The 18,516-nt window shown below is 41.2% G+C and overlaps 1 protein-coding gene across 1 annotated transcript; it reads left to right on the top strand.

The window, feature by feature from the left end:
* Positions 1 to 46: 46 nt before the first annotated feature.
* LOC308096636 (E3 ubiquitin-protein ligase TRIM39-like) lies at positions 47 to 18,481 on the top strand (the record flags this gene model as incomplete). Its single annotated transcript, XM_080444048.1, has 11 exons — positions 47 to 56; positions 6,353 to 6,477; positions 8,546 to 8,600; positions 9,231 to 9,421; positions 10,347 to 10,424; positions 11,523 to 12,926; positions 15,459 to 15,588; positions 15,705 to 15,786; positions 16,422 to 16,493; positions 17,269 to 17,380; positions 18,443 to 18,481. The coding sequence occupies 11 exons, from the start codon at positions 47 to 49 to the stop codon at positions 18,479 to 18,481; spliced, it is 2,298 nt and encodes a 765-aa protein (XP_080300174.1).
* Positions 18,482 to 18,516: the final 35 nt, after the last annotated feature.

Genomic DNA, 18,516 nt, shown 5'->3' with positions numbered 1-18,516 from the left:
ATGTATTTACTTTACATCTCCATCCAAGGGGCCCGATCTTGTTAGAATGGACACCGGTGAGTGGCACATCGTTGAGCCTCCACTCTCCTCTGCCTTTTGGCTAAAGATCAAAGTGTAGAATCTGTTCTTATCAGTTTAATATCTGACTGTTGTTGATGACCCTGTGCGGAGGAAGATGAAGTGATAGTATAGTATATCGACTGATTTAGTTGGCACGCTGGTGTCTCGCACCGAAAAGAGCCCATCTACAAGTTCACAATGCGTTGTGAGCTTGTATATCATCTATTTTCCTCAAAGTAAGAGTTACCCCATTAAGACCTGGAACGCATCTGTGTCACTTTAGATTTCTTTGGCTATTCAAAAATAGCAGATATACAAGCTCATAGCGCGGCACCGAGTGCCGCGCTATGAGCTTGTAGATCTGCTATTTTTCGAAAATCTTGAAAAAAAAAATTATTAAAAAAAAAAAAAACTGTTAGGATTTAGAAAACACTTCCAATAATCGCCTCAGGTCTTAATGGGTTAAAGGGATAGTTCACCCCCAAAATTACTTTTTTTCTCCTATCGATCACTCACCCCATGGAGACTTGAATTCATGGATATTTTTTTTGGTTTTTGTCGCATTCCTAAGCCAATAATTTGACGACGAGCAGTGGGTTCCGGTAGGAGACACAAAGACTCAATGAGAGACGGGTGATTTATTTGGGACGTGTGGAGAAGTTGAGGGGCGGAGAGGCAAGCGGGCGTGGCCCTGTGAAATTCTAGCGCTTGTGCTTGTTTCGTGCACACGGCCGCGGGGCGGCAAGAGCTGGATTGTGGTCAGCTTTTTTTTCCCCGCTTCGTGCAGGAGGACAAAACAACAATAACTGGTCTGTGGCCCCAGACGCTCTGGGTGGGCGTTTTGCAAAAACCAAAATAGTGGAAGAGCCATTCAGTGTCGGTCAATCACAGGGCCCTGAGCGCAGACGTTGATTGGCTCTTCCACTTTTTGGTTTCTGCAAAACGCCCACCCCTCTGCAGAAGACAACGATAATGTGAATTCACGCGACCGGGATGGTTTGCCATGCCAGGCTATGGTTTACCAGGCTAAGACCTGGAATAAATGGTCAGATAGTAACGGTTGTTTGCACATTACACTTGAATGAACAGAATACTCATGTAGATCGGCTATCTTTCGGTGTCGAGACGCGATGCGCTGCCCAGTCTAAATCGGGCTTAAATGGCGATCGGTTCAGAATGTTCCCCACCGGTGTCCATTCCTAGCATTGGCCATACAGTAGTGACCCTCCACCTGTGTACATATCAGAGCAAGGCTGAGATCCAGGGAATGACTGTCCTGTCACAGCCCTCCTCTGGTTCTCAGCTTCCATTTTTATTTTTTTAACGCTGTAGTATTTTTGTTGTTATTCCAGTTGGCAGCAGCAGAACTCGGAAAATAAACTAAAGACAAAGTGGAAAGTGAAGATGTTATATTTTGAGGGACTTAACGTGGTTTATCTTTCGGTTTTAAAGTTTGCTTTACCCCAAACGCCTGGGTGCCTTTATGTTTATTAATTGGTTTGCGATATCAACCTGTTGGATACAGAAACGAAGCTTCGATTCAGATCTCATCCTTTTCATTTCTGGCCCCCCGAGATTTAAGACATTTTCAGGACTTTTGCTGCAGTGGAAACTGTGTAATGCGGTTTTCTTTGTTTGACCTTGAAGATTGTACAGCTGATGTGAAACTGTGAAAAAAGGACTTGGGACAGTTTGTCCGATAACTCTTTCTTGCCACTTAACTTCTGACTAGTTCGAAACGCAGTGGCCTTTCTACCTCTTGGTGCCAAATTTTTTCTATTAGCCATGATATTTCACATTTCATGTTCATATGGAATGTGCAAATAAACCGCGCAAATACAAAGCAGTGCAATCGAAAAAACTCAAAAAGATCAAGTGCCATTTTGTTCCTATGATGATGTGAAGCAACAATGAAACAGTAGTGCTCATGTTTTTAAGCCATGTCTGTTTGGCCAATCATGACAGTGGTACTTACATCACATTGGCATGCACATTTCATTAATTAATACTGCCATAATCGCTTGATATTTGGTATTATGAGGGGTTTACACTATGGTCTCGGAGGCACTTGCCCGTCGGGCAAGTACAGGTCATGTTCTACTTGCCCCAAAGGTCATGCCTACTTGCCCGAAAAGTACATTGTCCATTATGAAATGATAGCTTGTAGAACTAATAAATGTTAAATCCAATCGATAACTGCCGACTGGTGACAGTCACTTTGAAATACCAGAATGAGCGCAACTGCTAGTTGTAAAAAGTTAGCATTGTTCTTCATGAATAGCCAGTAATATTTAATGAAGACGGAATGCACTTGCCCGTCGGGCAATCTGAAAGCAAACCCGAACGTTTTATTTACCACGGGGCAGTCGGGCAACCGTTTAGTGTCAACCCCTTCCATTCCATGACGACAACATGCATTTTACATTCCTGCTTTTGCCTTTGTTTGTATACTTAGTAAATTGTGTTAATCTGGACAAGTATTTGGGTCTGAAAACTTCAGAAGGTCTCAGTGGAGCAATTGAACCAAGGGTGTCATTTTGATCCATATGTAGGACCTGCTTTCATATGGGTAAAGGTTACTTGTCCTGAACTTTATTGACTTATGTCTGCATGGTTTTCCATAACAGTAGGTTAACTTCAGATCAGTGAAACACGGTAATCAAACTCTGGAGAAATTAACGCCATCAAAAATAAGTGCAATCCAATTAGTAGAGTCTATAAGTGAAGTACTCTTGCATGTTAAAATGGTACTCTTAAGGTACACTTTAAGATCACCTTGTAGCTTAAAAAAACAAAAACAATGACGTAGCCAAACATGTAGCCGCAAAAAAAATGAAATTGTTTACTCCCATTTGTGCTGATTACTCCTGACTCTGTATGCAGACGACACTGCTGCAATCTGTAGAACTGTAGTTAACTCAACCACCGAGGAAAGAGATCTGTAACCCTTGACATCTCTAAAACACACATCTTCAAATAAAGCCTTATGGTCGTGCACTGAAATAACTGACCCTATAGTCTTTATTTACAGTGGTTCTCAAAGTGGGGTGGGGGATTCGGGAACCCCCAGGGTTCCTTGAAGGTGTTCCAGGGGTTCCCCCGGCTAAATAAGTTAATATAGCATCAACATTTAAAAGTTTTGAGCTTGTATTGATGGGTTATTTATGAAATAAATTGGAATATAGAATTTAGTTTTTAAATCTTCTCTTCTGGGGGTCCCTGGCACAAAATCTTTTCAAAATGGGGTGCGCCGCAGCCAAAATACATGTTAATTTGGGGGTCCTTGACATGAAAACGTTTGAGAACCACTGGCTTTATTACATTGAATACATCCATGTTTATTATTGTCTGCCAGTGAAGTATACTACTCACTCCTCAAGTCCTGTAGTGTTATTTTTACCAGAAGGTGGCAGTGTTTAATCATAAATGGGAATTTACTCCTCTGTATTATGATGACTACTTGGAGGAGTTTTATACTTTGTATTTTCACTGCTAAAGCCCTATCATTAGAAATGTCTGTACTTCTGTCTATGCCAGGGGTCTTCAACAGGGGATTTAGGACCCCTAGGGGGGTCCTCAGAGTTACTACATGGGGCCTGCCAAATCTTTGTGTGATAGGATATATTTTATTTTACATTAACCACTTGAACCCTATAGCATCCCTATTCTGAGGAGAACTTTAGCCAAAAATAGCCGATCTACAAGCTCACATGTGAGCTTGTAGATCGGCTATTTTTGGCAAAGAGGTTTGGTGTAGAGGGAAAAAAGAGCAGACCAAGTACAGAGCCAAAGGTCAAGTTTACTAAGCATTGAATGTTTAAGTGGTTAAATGTCTAAAATAAACATAACAAAACATGCATTTACACAACACTGATGATAGTCTATGAAGCTGAGTATGAAATCTATGAAAAAGTTTAATCCGCAAGTTCCCGCAACTCAATTGTATACAATATGTAGTGGGGGTCCCTGCTTCATCTCTCTCAGCTAAGTGGTCCTTGGCCTGAAAAATGTTGAGGACCCCTGGTCTATGATGTTGGGTCCAACACACACACACACACACACACACACACACACACACACACACACACACACACACACACACACACACACACACACACACACACACACACACACACACACACACACACACACACACACACCACGTGTATAGGCATATGATAATATATGCTCAGAGTAATAGTAGCTATCAGTTTATGTAATGATGATTATGGTAGGAGTATAGGGTTGTTGTGTCGTTGACAAAAGTAGGTTTATATGTCCCATGTAATTAAAATGAATGTGAAATGTTAATGGAGGGGGTGTAGTGATTTAGACACCTGCCATCGAACCTGCTTGTAGCTAACTCAAGCTGGCTGAGGATCCACTTACCAGTGCAGCTGTCCACTTCAATGATACATAACTGTGTGTGTGTGTGTGTGTGTGTGTGTGTGTGTGTGTGTGTGTGTGTGTGTGTGTGTGTGTGTGTGTGTGTGTGTGTGTGTGTGTGTGTGTGTCTAGATTTATTTTAGGATTTATTTAATGCAATGGCCTATGTGTACATGTACATATAAATCTAGCTTGTAATAATAGGCTATATTATACCTAACCCTTTAACTCAAATTGGAACTTGGAACTTTTTAAGAGTTCCCACACATCATCCTTTTGAGTTTAAGAGAAATAGTTCTTTTAAACCATTGTGTGGTTGAAACATGGACATCGTCTACTTACTACACACTAATTAAAATATAATGCGATCATTATGTTCAAATAAAAAATGAAATAGACACTAATACTGTGGTAAACAAGAAAGGACTATTTCCTCCAGTGGAGGGACCAACAGTGGTCCCCAGCAAACGTAGTTAATATAGAATCTCAATCATTTTAATCACTTTATTCATTGGCTATTCAAAAATAGCAGATCTACAAGCTTGTACATCTGCTATTTTTGAACATTTTACATTAAATCTTGAAAGTGTTTGGAAGATTTTGAATAATTTAGATTTTTTTTTTTTTTACAGAAATCTTTTCTGGGGGTCCCTGGCACAAAACCTTTTCAGATGGGGGTCCGAGGCCAAATACATATCAATTTTTGGGGTCCTTGCCTGGCTTTAAAAAGTTTGAGAACCACTGCCATAGGGACAGTAGGCCTTCTAGTAGTACAGTAGGCTACTATACTGTCTGATAGGACCAGTGATGGAAAGTAACTAAGTACATGTACTCAAGTACTGTACTTAAGCAGAATTTTGTAGGTATTTTTACTTTACTGGAGTATTTCCAATTTTTAATACTTTTACTTCTACTCCACTACATCTCAGAGGCAAATCACATGTGTTGTGAGTGAGCTTGTAGATCTGCTATTTTCAAAATATTTGTATACATAATTGAACTTGTGAAATGGGACATTTTGCACAATGATTAATCTTACATTTGGTACTTTAAGCATATTTTGATGCCGATACTTTTGTACTTTTACTCGAGTGCATTTTGAATACGGAACCGATCTACTTGTAACAGGGTGTATATCTACATTTGCGGTATTGATACTTTTACTTAAGTAACAAATGTGAGTACTTTTTCCACCACTGGATAGGACCAGAGAACTTCTTTCTCAGATTCGAGTCACTTTAAAAAAAAAAGTGATCATCTCCAGGTGTGTGAATGATGCAACCTTGAGACCATCAGGACTCCAGGAGGACCAGCGGCTTTCACTTCAGCGCCACCAAGAGGTCAGTTTAAGATTTTTTTTGGTTTTCTTTAAGTTATGTTTCCATTAATCTTAATCATGAAGTCAGTGATGTTGGTTTTTTATTTGATTCTATACTTAATATTTTCGCTCGAAGCCACCCGTCCTCCCACTGAACAGGTCTGGTCCAGACTAGCCCTGGTTCAGAGCGTTTTGTGAGTTCTCTCTAACGCCCTGGAAGACCCTGGGCTCTGCGCTTGTACAAGGAATTCCACTGCCCTGCGAGGGCTCCAACAGTAGTGAAAATAAACAAAACCATTTCACTTCTCACCGAAACAAAGGCTGTTTTGTGTTGTTGAAAGTCTATTCTCGGAACTGGGAAGCCTCTCAGCACCCCACTTACTCTGTAAAATACACTTTTTGGGCAGAAAATAAAAGATGTCAGCGATATTATTTTTATTTACTCCACAGTGCCCTCTACAGATCTGGAGGAATTTAACTTCCCATTAACCAAATCTGTAGAGGGCACTGTGGAGTAAATAAAAATATATTATATAACAATAAAATGTAATTGAACTTCTCTCTCTCTCTGCCTATACCTGTCATCAGAGGAAGACTTTGAGAAACTGCCCGCCACCACAGTGCCAGAGATGCAGCGCACCAACCTGGCCCCCGTCATCCTGCAGCTCAAGGCCCTGGGCATCGACAACGTACTGCGATTCAGCTTCCTCTCTGTGAGTATAACTGACTCTTGGTTTTACACAGGGGAGAGAGAGAGAGGGAGAGGTGGCTGTGATTTGATCTCTGCTTGTTTAATTAACTTAGACTGGCTCCCCCAGAGAGGACTGCTGGAATTAAATCTGTGAAATTGACACAGCCTGTTAGCTATACCTGTATAGTGGTGCTCCTGAAATCACTGAGAAAATGTTTCCTTAAGAACCACTTAAAGGGATAGTTCACCCCCAAAATGACTTTTTTCCTATCGATTAGTCACCCCATGGAGAATTCATGGATATTATTTTGTTTTTGTCTCATTCCTAAGCCAATAATTTGATGACCAGCGGACCAGTAGGAGACACAAAGAGTCTCCTTTGTGTCTCCTACCGGAACCGCTGCCCTACCGGTCCGCTGGTCATCAAATTATTGGCTTAGAAATTTATGGGGTGACTAATCGATAGATTTTTTTTTATGGGTGAACTACCGTAAATTTCGGACTATAAGCCGCGACTTTTTTCCCATTTTTCGACCCTGCGGCTTATATAACGGTGCGGCTTATCTATGGATTTTTACAGCTAACGGCCACTAGGGGACCTCCTAAATCTATGGATTTTACACCTGCGGCTTATAGTCCAGTGCGGCTTATATATGTACAAATCATTCAATTTAGCTGCTGCGGCTTATATTCAGGTGCGGCTTATAGTGCGAAAATTACGGTAATCCCTTTAAACCCTATATATTCACTGAAAATAGCCGATATACTAGCCTCGATCTCCAGGCTTTTATTGTTTAGTGTTGCTAAAAAATAAAAGCCTGGCCCAGCGCGTCGGTGTACTCGGTATGAGGAAGTGTTTCACTTCCCAACCAACCAGAGTGCAGTGGGCGTCGCTCGTAATGTTGTGTTAACGGGGCGGGGGTTGACGGACAGATCGGTGAACCAATGGGATCAGCCGCAATCTCTCGCCGGCTCTTTACACCCGCCCCTCTATACATGAAATCAGGAGCGTTGGGGCAGTCTACCGATATACAAACTCACAATGCGTCACATCGGCAGAAAACTCACCTTTGGACCACAAGGTTCTAGGTGCAATCTTGGGCACTGCCAACTCATACGCATATGAGTGGCAGGGCTTGGCTCCCCCTCCGTCACCTGCGGCTCCAGTATTTCCTTCCGTGCAACATTCACCGTCAGGCCGACGTGTACATTGCCTGTAGTACCATTGGCGCCCGTTGGCAGTATAAGGGGAAAAAAAGTCCTCGGGCCCTCTTTCTCCAAAAAAAGACCCACGTTGGTTGAAGTACTTGAGTAAATGTACTTAATTACTTGGACCAATACCCGACCCGTCGATCCACGGTCCGTGACAAAATGAACCCAGCCATTCCCTAAACACACACACACTACAAATAATATAGCACACAGTGCAGTAGGGGTCGAAACTCACGTTTTGTAGACGACCATTGTTTTTGTCTAGTTTGTGGACTAGTTTGTGTCTTTTATTGCGTTGTTTTGGCTAGATGCTACAATGCTAGCTTCATGTTAGCGCTGTTATTAAGTTGTGCGGTAACTACTGGGAGCTGATGGTAGGTGTGGTGCTCCACCTCAGCGGTCCATCTCCCAGGCCACTGAGAAGGGGATGGACTCCCTCGTTCTCGCCCGAAAATAAGCCACTCTGACCTACTTTATTATTTTGACAGAATGTTATCACAGAATGTTCAGAACAGGGGCACTAATAATAATAATAATAGTCTTTATTGGCCCCTCAGGGATATTCATCCTCACAGTCTGTTCCAACAGAAAAACACACAACCATATACTGTAGCACAGAACAACATAGCACACAACAGTCCCCCGTATACACAAAAAATATCCTTGTTTAGTGCAGCTAATGGCTGAGGGGACAAAACTCCTACTAAAACAAACTTTTTTTACCATTTCAAGGTTCTGTCCAGATGACACTAGGGGTTATATCATATGGTTCAAATAAAGTGGTTTTAGAGGCATGTGGCATTATGTTGTTTTTAAATGTTAAACTTTGTAATTAAATTGCTGGACTTGACATAACCTCCTGTGTTGTCATTGAACAGCCTCCCCCTGCCCAGACCATGGTCCAGGCTCTGGAGCTGCTCTACGCTCTAGGAGGTAAGAAATGACTCCTTAACCCTTTCAGACCGGGAGAAGCATCTGTGGCAGATATACAAGCAGATATACAGCAGATATATACAAGCTCTTGTAGATCTGCTATTTTTGAGAAATCATGAAATTTTTTGCAAATCTTTTAATATATCTTTTTTAAAGCAAACATTTTAACTCAAAATCTAACTCAAATCTTTGCTTTTGGGGGTCCCTGGAACAAAATATTTTGAGATGGGGGTCCGTGGCAAAATGCATATCCATTTTGGGGTCCTTGACATGAAAAAGATTGAGAAACACTGACACAGTAACAAAAAACAGTTAGGATTTAGAAGACATTTTGTAGAATCGGAACCTCAGGCCTTAATGGGTTAAAGCAAACCTTACACGTCGGTAGAGGTTTAGGTTGTTGTATTTATCTGGCCATGGTGTAATTCCAAATATAATATCTTCAATTATGTATCTAATATCTTCAATTATAGTTGCTTTGTTGATTAGAGATTTACAATCGAAAACGGTCTTCTCATTGACTTACATTGTACGCTCTAGGGTTTTTTGATTTGTTGAATCTGATTGAATTTTTGCTTTAATCCATGTGTGTATGTGTGTGTGTGTGTGTGTGTGTGTGTGTACTGGCAGGCCTGGACCAGTATGGCCGGCTGACTGACCCCATGGGCGTGCGGATGGCAGAGTTCCCTCTCAGCCCCATGTTTGCCAAGATGCTCCTGGAGTCGGGGACCTTCGGCTGCTCCAAAGAGATCGTCACCATCGCCGCCATGATGCAGATTCAGAACATCTTCGTCGTGCCGCCCAATCAGAAGAAAGCTGCTGTGAGTTGAAACTGGGGTTTTTCTAAAGCAATACGTTGTACCATCACCGTTTCTCATCATCGGCTCTGGGGGAGAGTGTACAAATGGAGTTAAATAAACACTCAGGATTTTACAATGTACCACACATTGGGCCACACATTGAAACTTGAAACACATAGTGCTGAATTATGTTAAAACTGCATGAATTTGGTAGACATTAAGCACTAAGCTTGTTTAAAATGAGTTCCCACGCACACAAATCATGATGACAGACAGATAGTGTACTCTGTACGAGGTTACAATGAAAAGATATATTACATAAAACAATCCACGTCAATAACTTTTAAATGATCCTATAAATGTATACAGTATCTTATCTTAACTGATATGCACCCCTCCATAGGTCACTGATAAAACACATTGCATTATGTTATAAATATGGACTCAAGGCTGTTTCACTGTTACAAAACATTTGAGTACGGATGGAGGGAGGAGTGCAGGTATAGTACTCAAATGGTAAATATTAATTACTATTAATTGGAGTCGACTTAAATTAATTTGTTTCAAAACAATTAACACATGGATCTACAAACTAACAACACGTTCCACCGTGATACGTTATTAGCTTGTAGATCTGTTCCTTTTTGTCACGTGACACCTTTGCTTGACTCTGTCTTGGGGCATTGATAGCACACTGGTGTAAGAGCCTCATTATTGCACTGTATGATTGCTATAAATGGGATTGCTGGAAATGGGATAAAATCCTTTGGTCCCAGAGATAACACATTGTATTAAGTGGGGGTCCTTGGCCTAAAAATGCATATCATTCAAACTGGGGGGTCCTTGAAATGAAAAGAAAAAGGTTGAGAATCACTGCTGTGTACATCGTCACAGAGAAGTACTTTATAAAACATAAATCACATCTGTCTGACGTTTGCCTCTGCAGGCTAGAGAACACAGGAAGTTTGCTGTGGCTGAGGGAGATCATCTCACCATGCTGAACGTGTATGAAGCATTCATCAAGGTATGTGGACTAATGCCTTAATACTTGGTTGGTTGTGCAATAACTGCACACAGGTACAGTAAGTTTAAGGCTGGACTCGGACATTCTCTTCAGACATCCATCTTCAACTGCTTATCCGGAATTGGGTCGCGGGGGTAACAGTTCCAGCAGAGAGCTCCCCTTTCCAGAGCAACATTAGCCACTTCCCTCCTGGGGGATCCTGAGGCGTTCCAAGGCCAGGGTGGAGATATAATCCCCCCAGGTTTGGTGCTGTAATGTGAAGTCACATGATGAAACTTGAATCAATTATTAGCTAGTGGGACAGAGGTCAGAATCTCCATGTATGAGATCACTTCTTGTGTCTCGGCATATACTCGTGGATGCCTATATTTAACTTCTCTTTAAAGTCTCTTCTATGGTTTCCGGTACGGAAACCTTTGTTAGAGGGCCGTTTGTTTACCACTAATGTCACCATGTCCACCAACACTACATCACTGCCATAATCTCAAACCCTTAAAAGCTGCTGTTTTTTGTCTGTTGACTTCCAAACTCTCTTTAAGACGTTTCACATGACTATGTCTCTCCTGTATTCCTGTGTCATGTCTTGATATCCTCTGAAAAGCTCTCTTCCTGACACTACTTTAAAAATGTCATTGAACAAGACACTGAACCCCTAACTGCTCCCGCTGAGTGGACATGCAGCAGCAGGTGACTTGCATTGCTGCCTCCGCCCTCAGTGGGTGAAAAGGTGATTATAATTGAACTTTGGAACAATTTTATGGTGTTGTCAAGGCTCTGCCCCTTGCCAGTCTCACCTGACATAAAACAGGAAACAGAGAGGTTGTTAACCTTACTCCTCACACTGCAGTACTATCATCCTCACACACACGGAGAGACCGATAATAAGAATCACCTTCAGATCAAATACAACTTCCAGTGAGGAGGTCTTTCTACAGCTACAGGAGGGAATACTGACCCAGACCACTGAAACCTGCTGCTGACTCAGGTTAGGCTGAATGGACTTTAACAAGAACCACGATTCACAGTGAAAGTAAACTTCAGGCAACATTCTAGAGGAGGGAGAGTTAGTACGACTGACTGAATTCCTGTATTGAGCAGAGACTGTTTGTAGCTTCACTCAAAGACAAAATGGCTTCCACGTCGTCTCTTCCAGAAGAGGATTATTCCTGTCCTGTGTGTCATGACATCTTTAAAGATCCTGTTGTCCTGTCCTGTAGCCACAGCTTCTGTAAAGCCTGTCTGCAGGAATGGTGGAGAGAGAAGGTAATAAAGCAATGTCCAGTTTGTAAAGAGAGACATTCAGTGGATCCACCCAGAAACCTGGCTCTGAAGAACGTGTGTGAGGCCTTCATACAGGAGAGACATAAGAGAGCTTCAACAGGGTCTGAGGATCTCTGCAGTCTGCATGCTGAGAAACTCAAACTGTTCTGTCTGGAATGTCAACAGCCAGTCTGTGTTGTGTGTCGAGATTCTAAAAAACACACCGACCACAGATTCAGACCCATCGATGAAGCTGCACTTGATCACAAGGAGGAAGTCCAGAAATCACTGAAGCCTTTACAGGAGAAACTGGTGGTCTTTAATAAAGTTAAAACAAACTATGATCAAACAGCAGCACACATTCAGTCCCAGACTCAGAACACAGAAATGCAGATTAAGGAACAGTTTAAGAAGATGCGTCAGTTTCTACAAGAGGAAGAGGATGCTAGGATTGCTGCATTGTGGGAGGAAGAGCAGCAGAAGAGTCAGATGATGAGGGAGAAGACTGAGGGTCTAAACAGAGACATATCAACCCTTTCAAACACAATCAGAGCCATAGAGGTGGAGCTGAGAGCTGAACACGTCTCATTCCTGCAGAACTACAAGACCACAATGCAAAGAGTCCAGTTCACACTGCAGGACCCACAGCCGGTCTCAGGAGCACTGATAGACGTGACCAAACACCTGAGCAACCTGACCTTCAGAGTCTGGGACAAGATGAAGGACATTGTCTCGTACACTCCTTTCATTCTGGACCCCAACACTGCCCATCCAGTATACATCCTGTCTGATGATCTGACCAGTGTGAGAGATGGAGAGAAACAGCAGCTTCCTGACAACCCAGAGAGGTTTGACCCCTATGGCTATGTCCTGGGTTCTGAGGGCTTTAACTCAGGGACTCACAGCTGGGATGTTGAGGTTAGAGACAATACAGACTGGGGGGTAGGTGTGTTAGCAGAGTCCTTTCAGAGGAAGGGAAACAGTGCGGGTCAATTCTGGAGAATACAGTTATATGAAGGTAATTACACAGCAGACTACTCACCAGGGTCAGACACTGATCTCACATTGAAGCAGAAACCTCAGAGGATCAGAGTCCAGCTGGACTGGAATGAAGGAAAGCTGTCATTCTCTGATCCTGATACTAACACACACATACACACCTTCACACACACTTTCACTGACACACTCTTTCCATACATGTACACTGGTCATGGTGGTACTCTGAAGATGTTACCAGGGAAGGTCAGTGTAACTCTGGATAGTTAGACATGATGATGATGGGTGGTAAGAAGTACTTTAAAGGGGAACAAGTAAAGGAACATTACTAGTAGTATAGTGTCTATTTCGTCGTTGTCGGGCAGAAACCTCTTATCTCAATTTTTTCGTAAATGAACGCCCTACTTGTACTTGTATCATTCTACAGCGTCACACAAAAGCATCACAAAATGATGCTTATTTAAATCCTGAAAAGTAACAGTTTTGGAACATACTGTATGAGGTTTCCACCCGACAGAGACCATATGATGTGTTGTGTCTATGGATGACAATCAAGTGTCTAAAGTAACACTAGTCTCTGATCTGTGATGTCATCAACATGTTCATATGATGGGATGATTATGTTGTTATGAATAATATCTACAGTTTTTAGTTAATAACCATAACCAATAATTATAAATCCTATTATCACCTGTTTATTATCAATAATAATAGTAATGCTAAAACTTATGTAATGTTTATAATTAATAATGGTAATGATTGTTTGTTATCAATGATTATTATTATAATATTTTATGTTCAGAGTTAAATTTTATGTTCAGAGTTATATTTATCATTGAAAATGATAAATATAACTGCAAAGCGGAAATTTGTCCTTTGACAGTTTCTGACAAAAGTTTTTGAAAAACCCTGTCAGTTTAAGAGTTAAAGATAATTAACAGATTTTATGACAATCAGACATTTCAATCATTTACTTTTATGCCTGATGAAGGTCCAAGCGGCCGAAACATTGCATCCTAAATAAAAACCTCTTTATAAGTGAAGACAGTGTGCGGGACTCCCTCTCTCTTCCATATTCAGCATTCATACTCCGACGCACCTGTCCGTTTGTAGGTGTGCAAAAGGACATATCCTAAAAATTATTCATGGTAAAATCTGTGCCAGGCCATGGCCTTCTTCAGCAATGCCATCACCCTACTGTTCAATTTAAGGGGACATTTATGGGTTTCAATAGCATCATTAAACATATCCATCTAGTTTGTTGATGTTTGGACAAACTGTCATTCATTTATGGCCACATTTGCACCAGACCCATGAATGAATGTGTTTGGAACTGGTGGCTACACCTATTTGGAGATTTAAAATTCATTTTACACACCTTGTTCAACACTGAAACATATAATAATGTAATGTATATTCTGATTTGTGTAGCATCTGTAGTTTTACTGTATAATGTGTCAGACTAATGTACCAATTCTGTATTATTTTCATGTAATTATACCCAGAACAATAACACAAACATGTGGTTAAAAACGTTGATCCTACTAATGAAAATGACTGATTTACATACTGATATCCTGTCCTGCTGTAGAAAAGAATGTGAAGGATAAATAAATAACTGGAGTGAAATGTATGAATACACTTAAAGGGATAGATAAGGAGAAGGATGGAAATGAACAGGAAAACAAGACACTCAACTAAAATGACAGAGAGCCATCCTGTAGAGATGATTTAACTGTACTATGGTCTACATGCTCACTGAAATGCCCTGTTAACTGTTTATATTATGGTCACTCAATGAGATGGGAGACACAGTGTTTCTGATGTAATGTGTAATGTGACTGCATTCATAATTAAAGTCTGACTATCGAAAAGTTTAAATCTGAAGTCTTGGTTGTTTTATAGTGTACAATAGTGGATTTTCATGATTCATGACTGCATGTGTGATTCTAGTCTAGTCTTACTGCAGGGTGTGTTGGCATGAAATATTTTAGTAACACTGGTTAGTAATTATTATTTAGTATTTGAAAAGATAGTTTCATAAATGGTGAATTACAAACATTTTCAACATTTAGTGTTTTCTTTTTGCAGTGTCATAATAATGAGTGCATAAAGGAAGATTAACATGTATTTTATTATAAACTATACTATATTCTAATCTATTTCTACAAAGCGTCCTCATAAATTATAGAATCGCTGAACGAGTTTGGATGAATGTCAAATAGTTTTATTGAACCATTTTGATATCCTGTCACTCTAATTCTGAGATATGAATGAGTTCTAATGAAAGATCTGTAAAGAAACTAAAAAAGTTAAAATGAGCTGCCACACATTTCGTGTGATTTCAGATCAGCTGCATAAAATAACATCTATATGTTATGACATCATACAGTATGACATTTTATATGTTAGCAGAGGTCAATATTTAAAGGTACCTTAGGTAAAATACACAATAAGTGTGTTTTGTCTAATCCTCTGAATATCAATACATTTTTCTTTAACCACATTAACCACTTGAACCCCAGCATACCTATTCTGGGGGGAACTTTCTGCGTCACTTTTGGGATAATTAACAGCATTGTTCTTAAAACTATTTAAATAGTATACAAAAAAGCCTATGTGTGTTTAAAGGTAGCTGCTCCGTTTATATGTGCAGTAGGTCTATGTCAGAGGTCCACTCGGTACAGATAGTGCAGGAAACACAGTGGTTAGTAGTCGTTGTAGTGGTTGTATTCCATTGGCTAACCTTGCACCCATGTCTCTCTCTGTTGTCTTCAGCACCTGAAGAGTTCCCAGTGGTGTCAGGAACACTTCCTCAATTACAAGGGTCTCCTGCGAGCCGTGACGGTCCGAGAGCAGCTGCGTCGGCTCATGAACAAGTTCAAAGTGCCGCGTAACACCAGTGAAGGTGTGTGTGTGTGTGTGTGTGTGCATGTGTGTCATGTGGTGCCCGTACCATCATACAGTATCATGTGGGGTTGAAGGCATTGAATTTATTTTTCCTGCCGTTGTGTTGCTGTCCAGGTGACCCTGATGTGATCCTGAAGTGCATTGCTGTCGGGTTCTTTGCCAACGCGGCCCGCATTCACCATTCAGGATCCTACAGGTGAGAGACCGACCATGGACAAAGGAAGAGAAATGATTTTTATGTGTCAAACGTACAATATGAAGCTATTTCTCAGATGGGATGATGGCTGATTTAAGCAGTCACACATGGCCTGAGTCAGAGCTAGACGGCACACCTGTTGTGTCAGTCATCACCAAACACACATTCGGGCGTATCTGTCGTGGCACTTTGTTATGTTTTTGTGTTGTTTCCTAACTCGTGGCAGTGGTTCCCAAACTGGGGGTCGGGACCCAAATTATTTTGGGGGGTCCTCAGACGATTAGCTTTAATGTGCAACATTGTTTTCTCACTCAACAGTAAACAAACCAACATACAGTATAACTGTACAGGGTATATCTGCACATTTCTAAAGTTACAATTTAATTACTTTTAATTTTTGAGCGACTATTTTCACAATATTTATCTGTGGAACCGAGTCAAACTAAATGTAAATGCCTCAACTCCTATACAATTCCAAGTGCTTGTCAGGGTAGGGGGTCCCCAGTTCAAATATTATTATTATTTTGGGGGGTCACGCCCTGAAAAGTTTGGGAACCCTTAAACTAAGGCATGGCGAGCTTGATGTCTGATTTAAGCGATCACAATGATAATAACCCACTGCCTCTCCCTCTCAGGACTCTACGTGACGACCGTGAGCTTCTCATCCACCCCAACTCTGTGCTGTTTGGGGAGACGCCTCCAAAATGGTATGTTAAGTCTGTCCATATATATCATTGATAAATTCATTCATACACGTGGTGGTAAGTACTCAAATTCTTTACTTAAGTAAAAGTTTCAATACTGCAATATAGACATACCCCGTTACAAGTAAAAGTCCAGAATTCTAAATTTACTTGAGTAAAAGTACAAAAGTATTGGCATCAAAATGTACTTAAAGTACCAAAAGTAAATGTACTAAAATGTTTGAAAATAGCAGATCTACAAGCTCACAACGCGTTGCGACGCGTTGTTATGTATAAAATAGGGCTGAAGTGGTTACTGTATGTTTTATAATACAATAATGTATATCTGCAAAGTAACTAGTAACTAAAGTTTTCAAATAATTGTATTGGAGTAAAAGTACAATATTTGCCTCTGAGATGTAGTGGCGTAAAAGTATTGGAAATTGGAAGTACAAACACCTCAAAATTGTACTTAAGTACAGTACTTAAGTAAATGTACTTAGTCACTTTCCACCACTGTATATATGGGGTCATCCCTATGTTCCCCGGGTTCTATGTTCCCCCACTAAGGTTAGGGTTACGGTTAGGTTTAGGTTAGGTCCTATGTTCCCCGCTCTCCCTAGGAAAGCGGGGAACGATAAATTCATTCATACAATACACATACTGTATATTCTAGCAATGTTTTTGTTCTTTTTATTAAAGAAAATAAAAAAGTAGCAGTACAGAGATAGGTTTGCACCTGACAGTGACGATATGATTATTAATCAAATTAAATCTATCACATTCTGTCCTTCTCCAGGGTTATCTTCAATGAAGTGGTTCAGACTTCAAAGTACTACATGCGTGACGTGACTGCGGTTGAATCATCCTGGTTGGTTGAACTGGCTCCCCACTTCTACAAGCAGGCTAAGGTAGGCCGTAGAAACTAACACACTCGTCCTCTGTTTGTTTTGCACCTCGGTCTGAAAAATGTGGAGGTTTCCAGGGCTGCACATGGATTAAAGTTCTCAGTCGCCCCAACTGATTTCAGTCATTTGGATTTGTAACTTTTGTAGCTGCTGTGAGCGCAGCATACAGTAACTGTCCATTCAACTCTGTGTGTGTGTGTGTGTGTGTGTGTGTGTGTGTGTGTGTGTGTGCCGCTGCACGTTAGCAGCAGCTGTTTCACAGTGCTGCGTATCACCGGAAAGATGAGAAGAAAACAATATAAAACATTTCGTCTCGTCTTTTTTCGTGAACTAAAATGAAGACAGATTTGAGCCCAGTCCTTTTGTTAACTAACGTGCGCTACATTATTTAGATTTGTTCTGCGGCGCTGCAAACGCACATTCCTGAGCCGTGCGCGTGTGCATTGCAACATTGCATCATTTTCGCCAGAACTTTTGGGCTCGGCGCTACAAATTTCTGCCTCAGCGGGGCGCCGAGGCAGAAATGGTCTGCCGGAAACCCTGCTGTGACCCCACTTTGAGAACCAATGTGTCTGTCTGTCTGTCTGTCTGTCTGTCTGTCTGTCTGTCTGTCTGTCTGTCTGTCTGTCTGTCTACTCTCTTATCTCACTATCTCTCTCTTCTCTCTAAACCAGGGGTCTTCAACAGGGGGTCCGGGACCCCTAGGGGGTCCTCAGAGTTACTAAAGGGGGTCCGCCAAATCTTTGTGTGACATGATTTTTATTTTTTACATTAACCACTTGAACCCTAGCATCACTTTTCTGAGGAGAACTTTAGCCAAAAATAGCAGATCTACAAGCTCTAGATCGGCTATTTTTGGCAAAGAGTTATTATAGGTGTCAAGGGGAAAAAAAGAGCAGCAAAATGTTATCTGAAACACAATATTATACAATATAGAGGGGGTCCCTGCTTCATCTCTCTCTCAGCTAGGGGGTCCTTGGCCTGAAAAGTTTGAAGACCCCTGCTCTAAACTCTAAAATGACACAGATGCTTTCCCGGATTGAACGTGTCTCTTCTTTCTTTCAGCATGGGTCGCTGGCCAGCAAGAGATCTCGGATCCTCTGAGAAGTGGAGCCGGCCCAACACTCACTGCTGTGACA

This window comes from Gymnoscopelus braueri, assembly GCF_963280865.1.
Source record: "Gymnoscopelus braueri genome assembly, chromosome: 12".
NCBI classification, from domain to species: domain Eukaryota; kingdom Metazoa; phylum Chordata; class Actinopteri; order Myctophiformes; family Myctophidae; genus Gymnoscopelus; species Gymnoscopelus braueri.
This window is presented reverse-complemented; position numbering and strand designations above follow the sequence as displayed.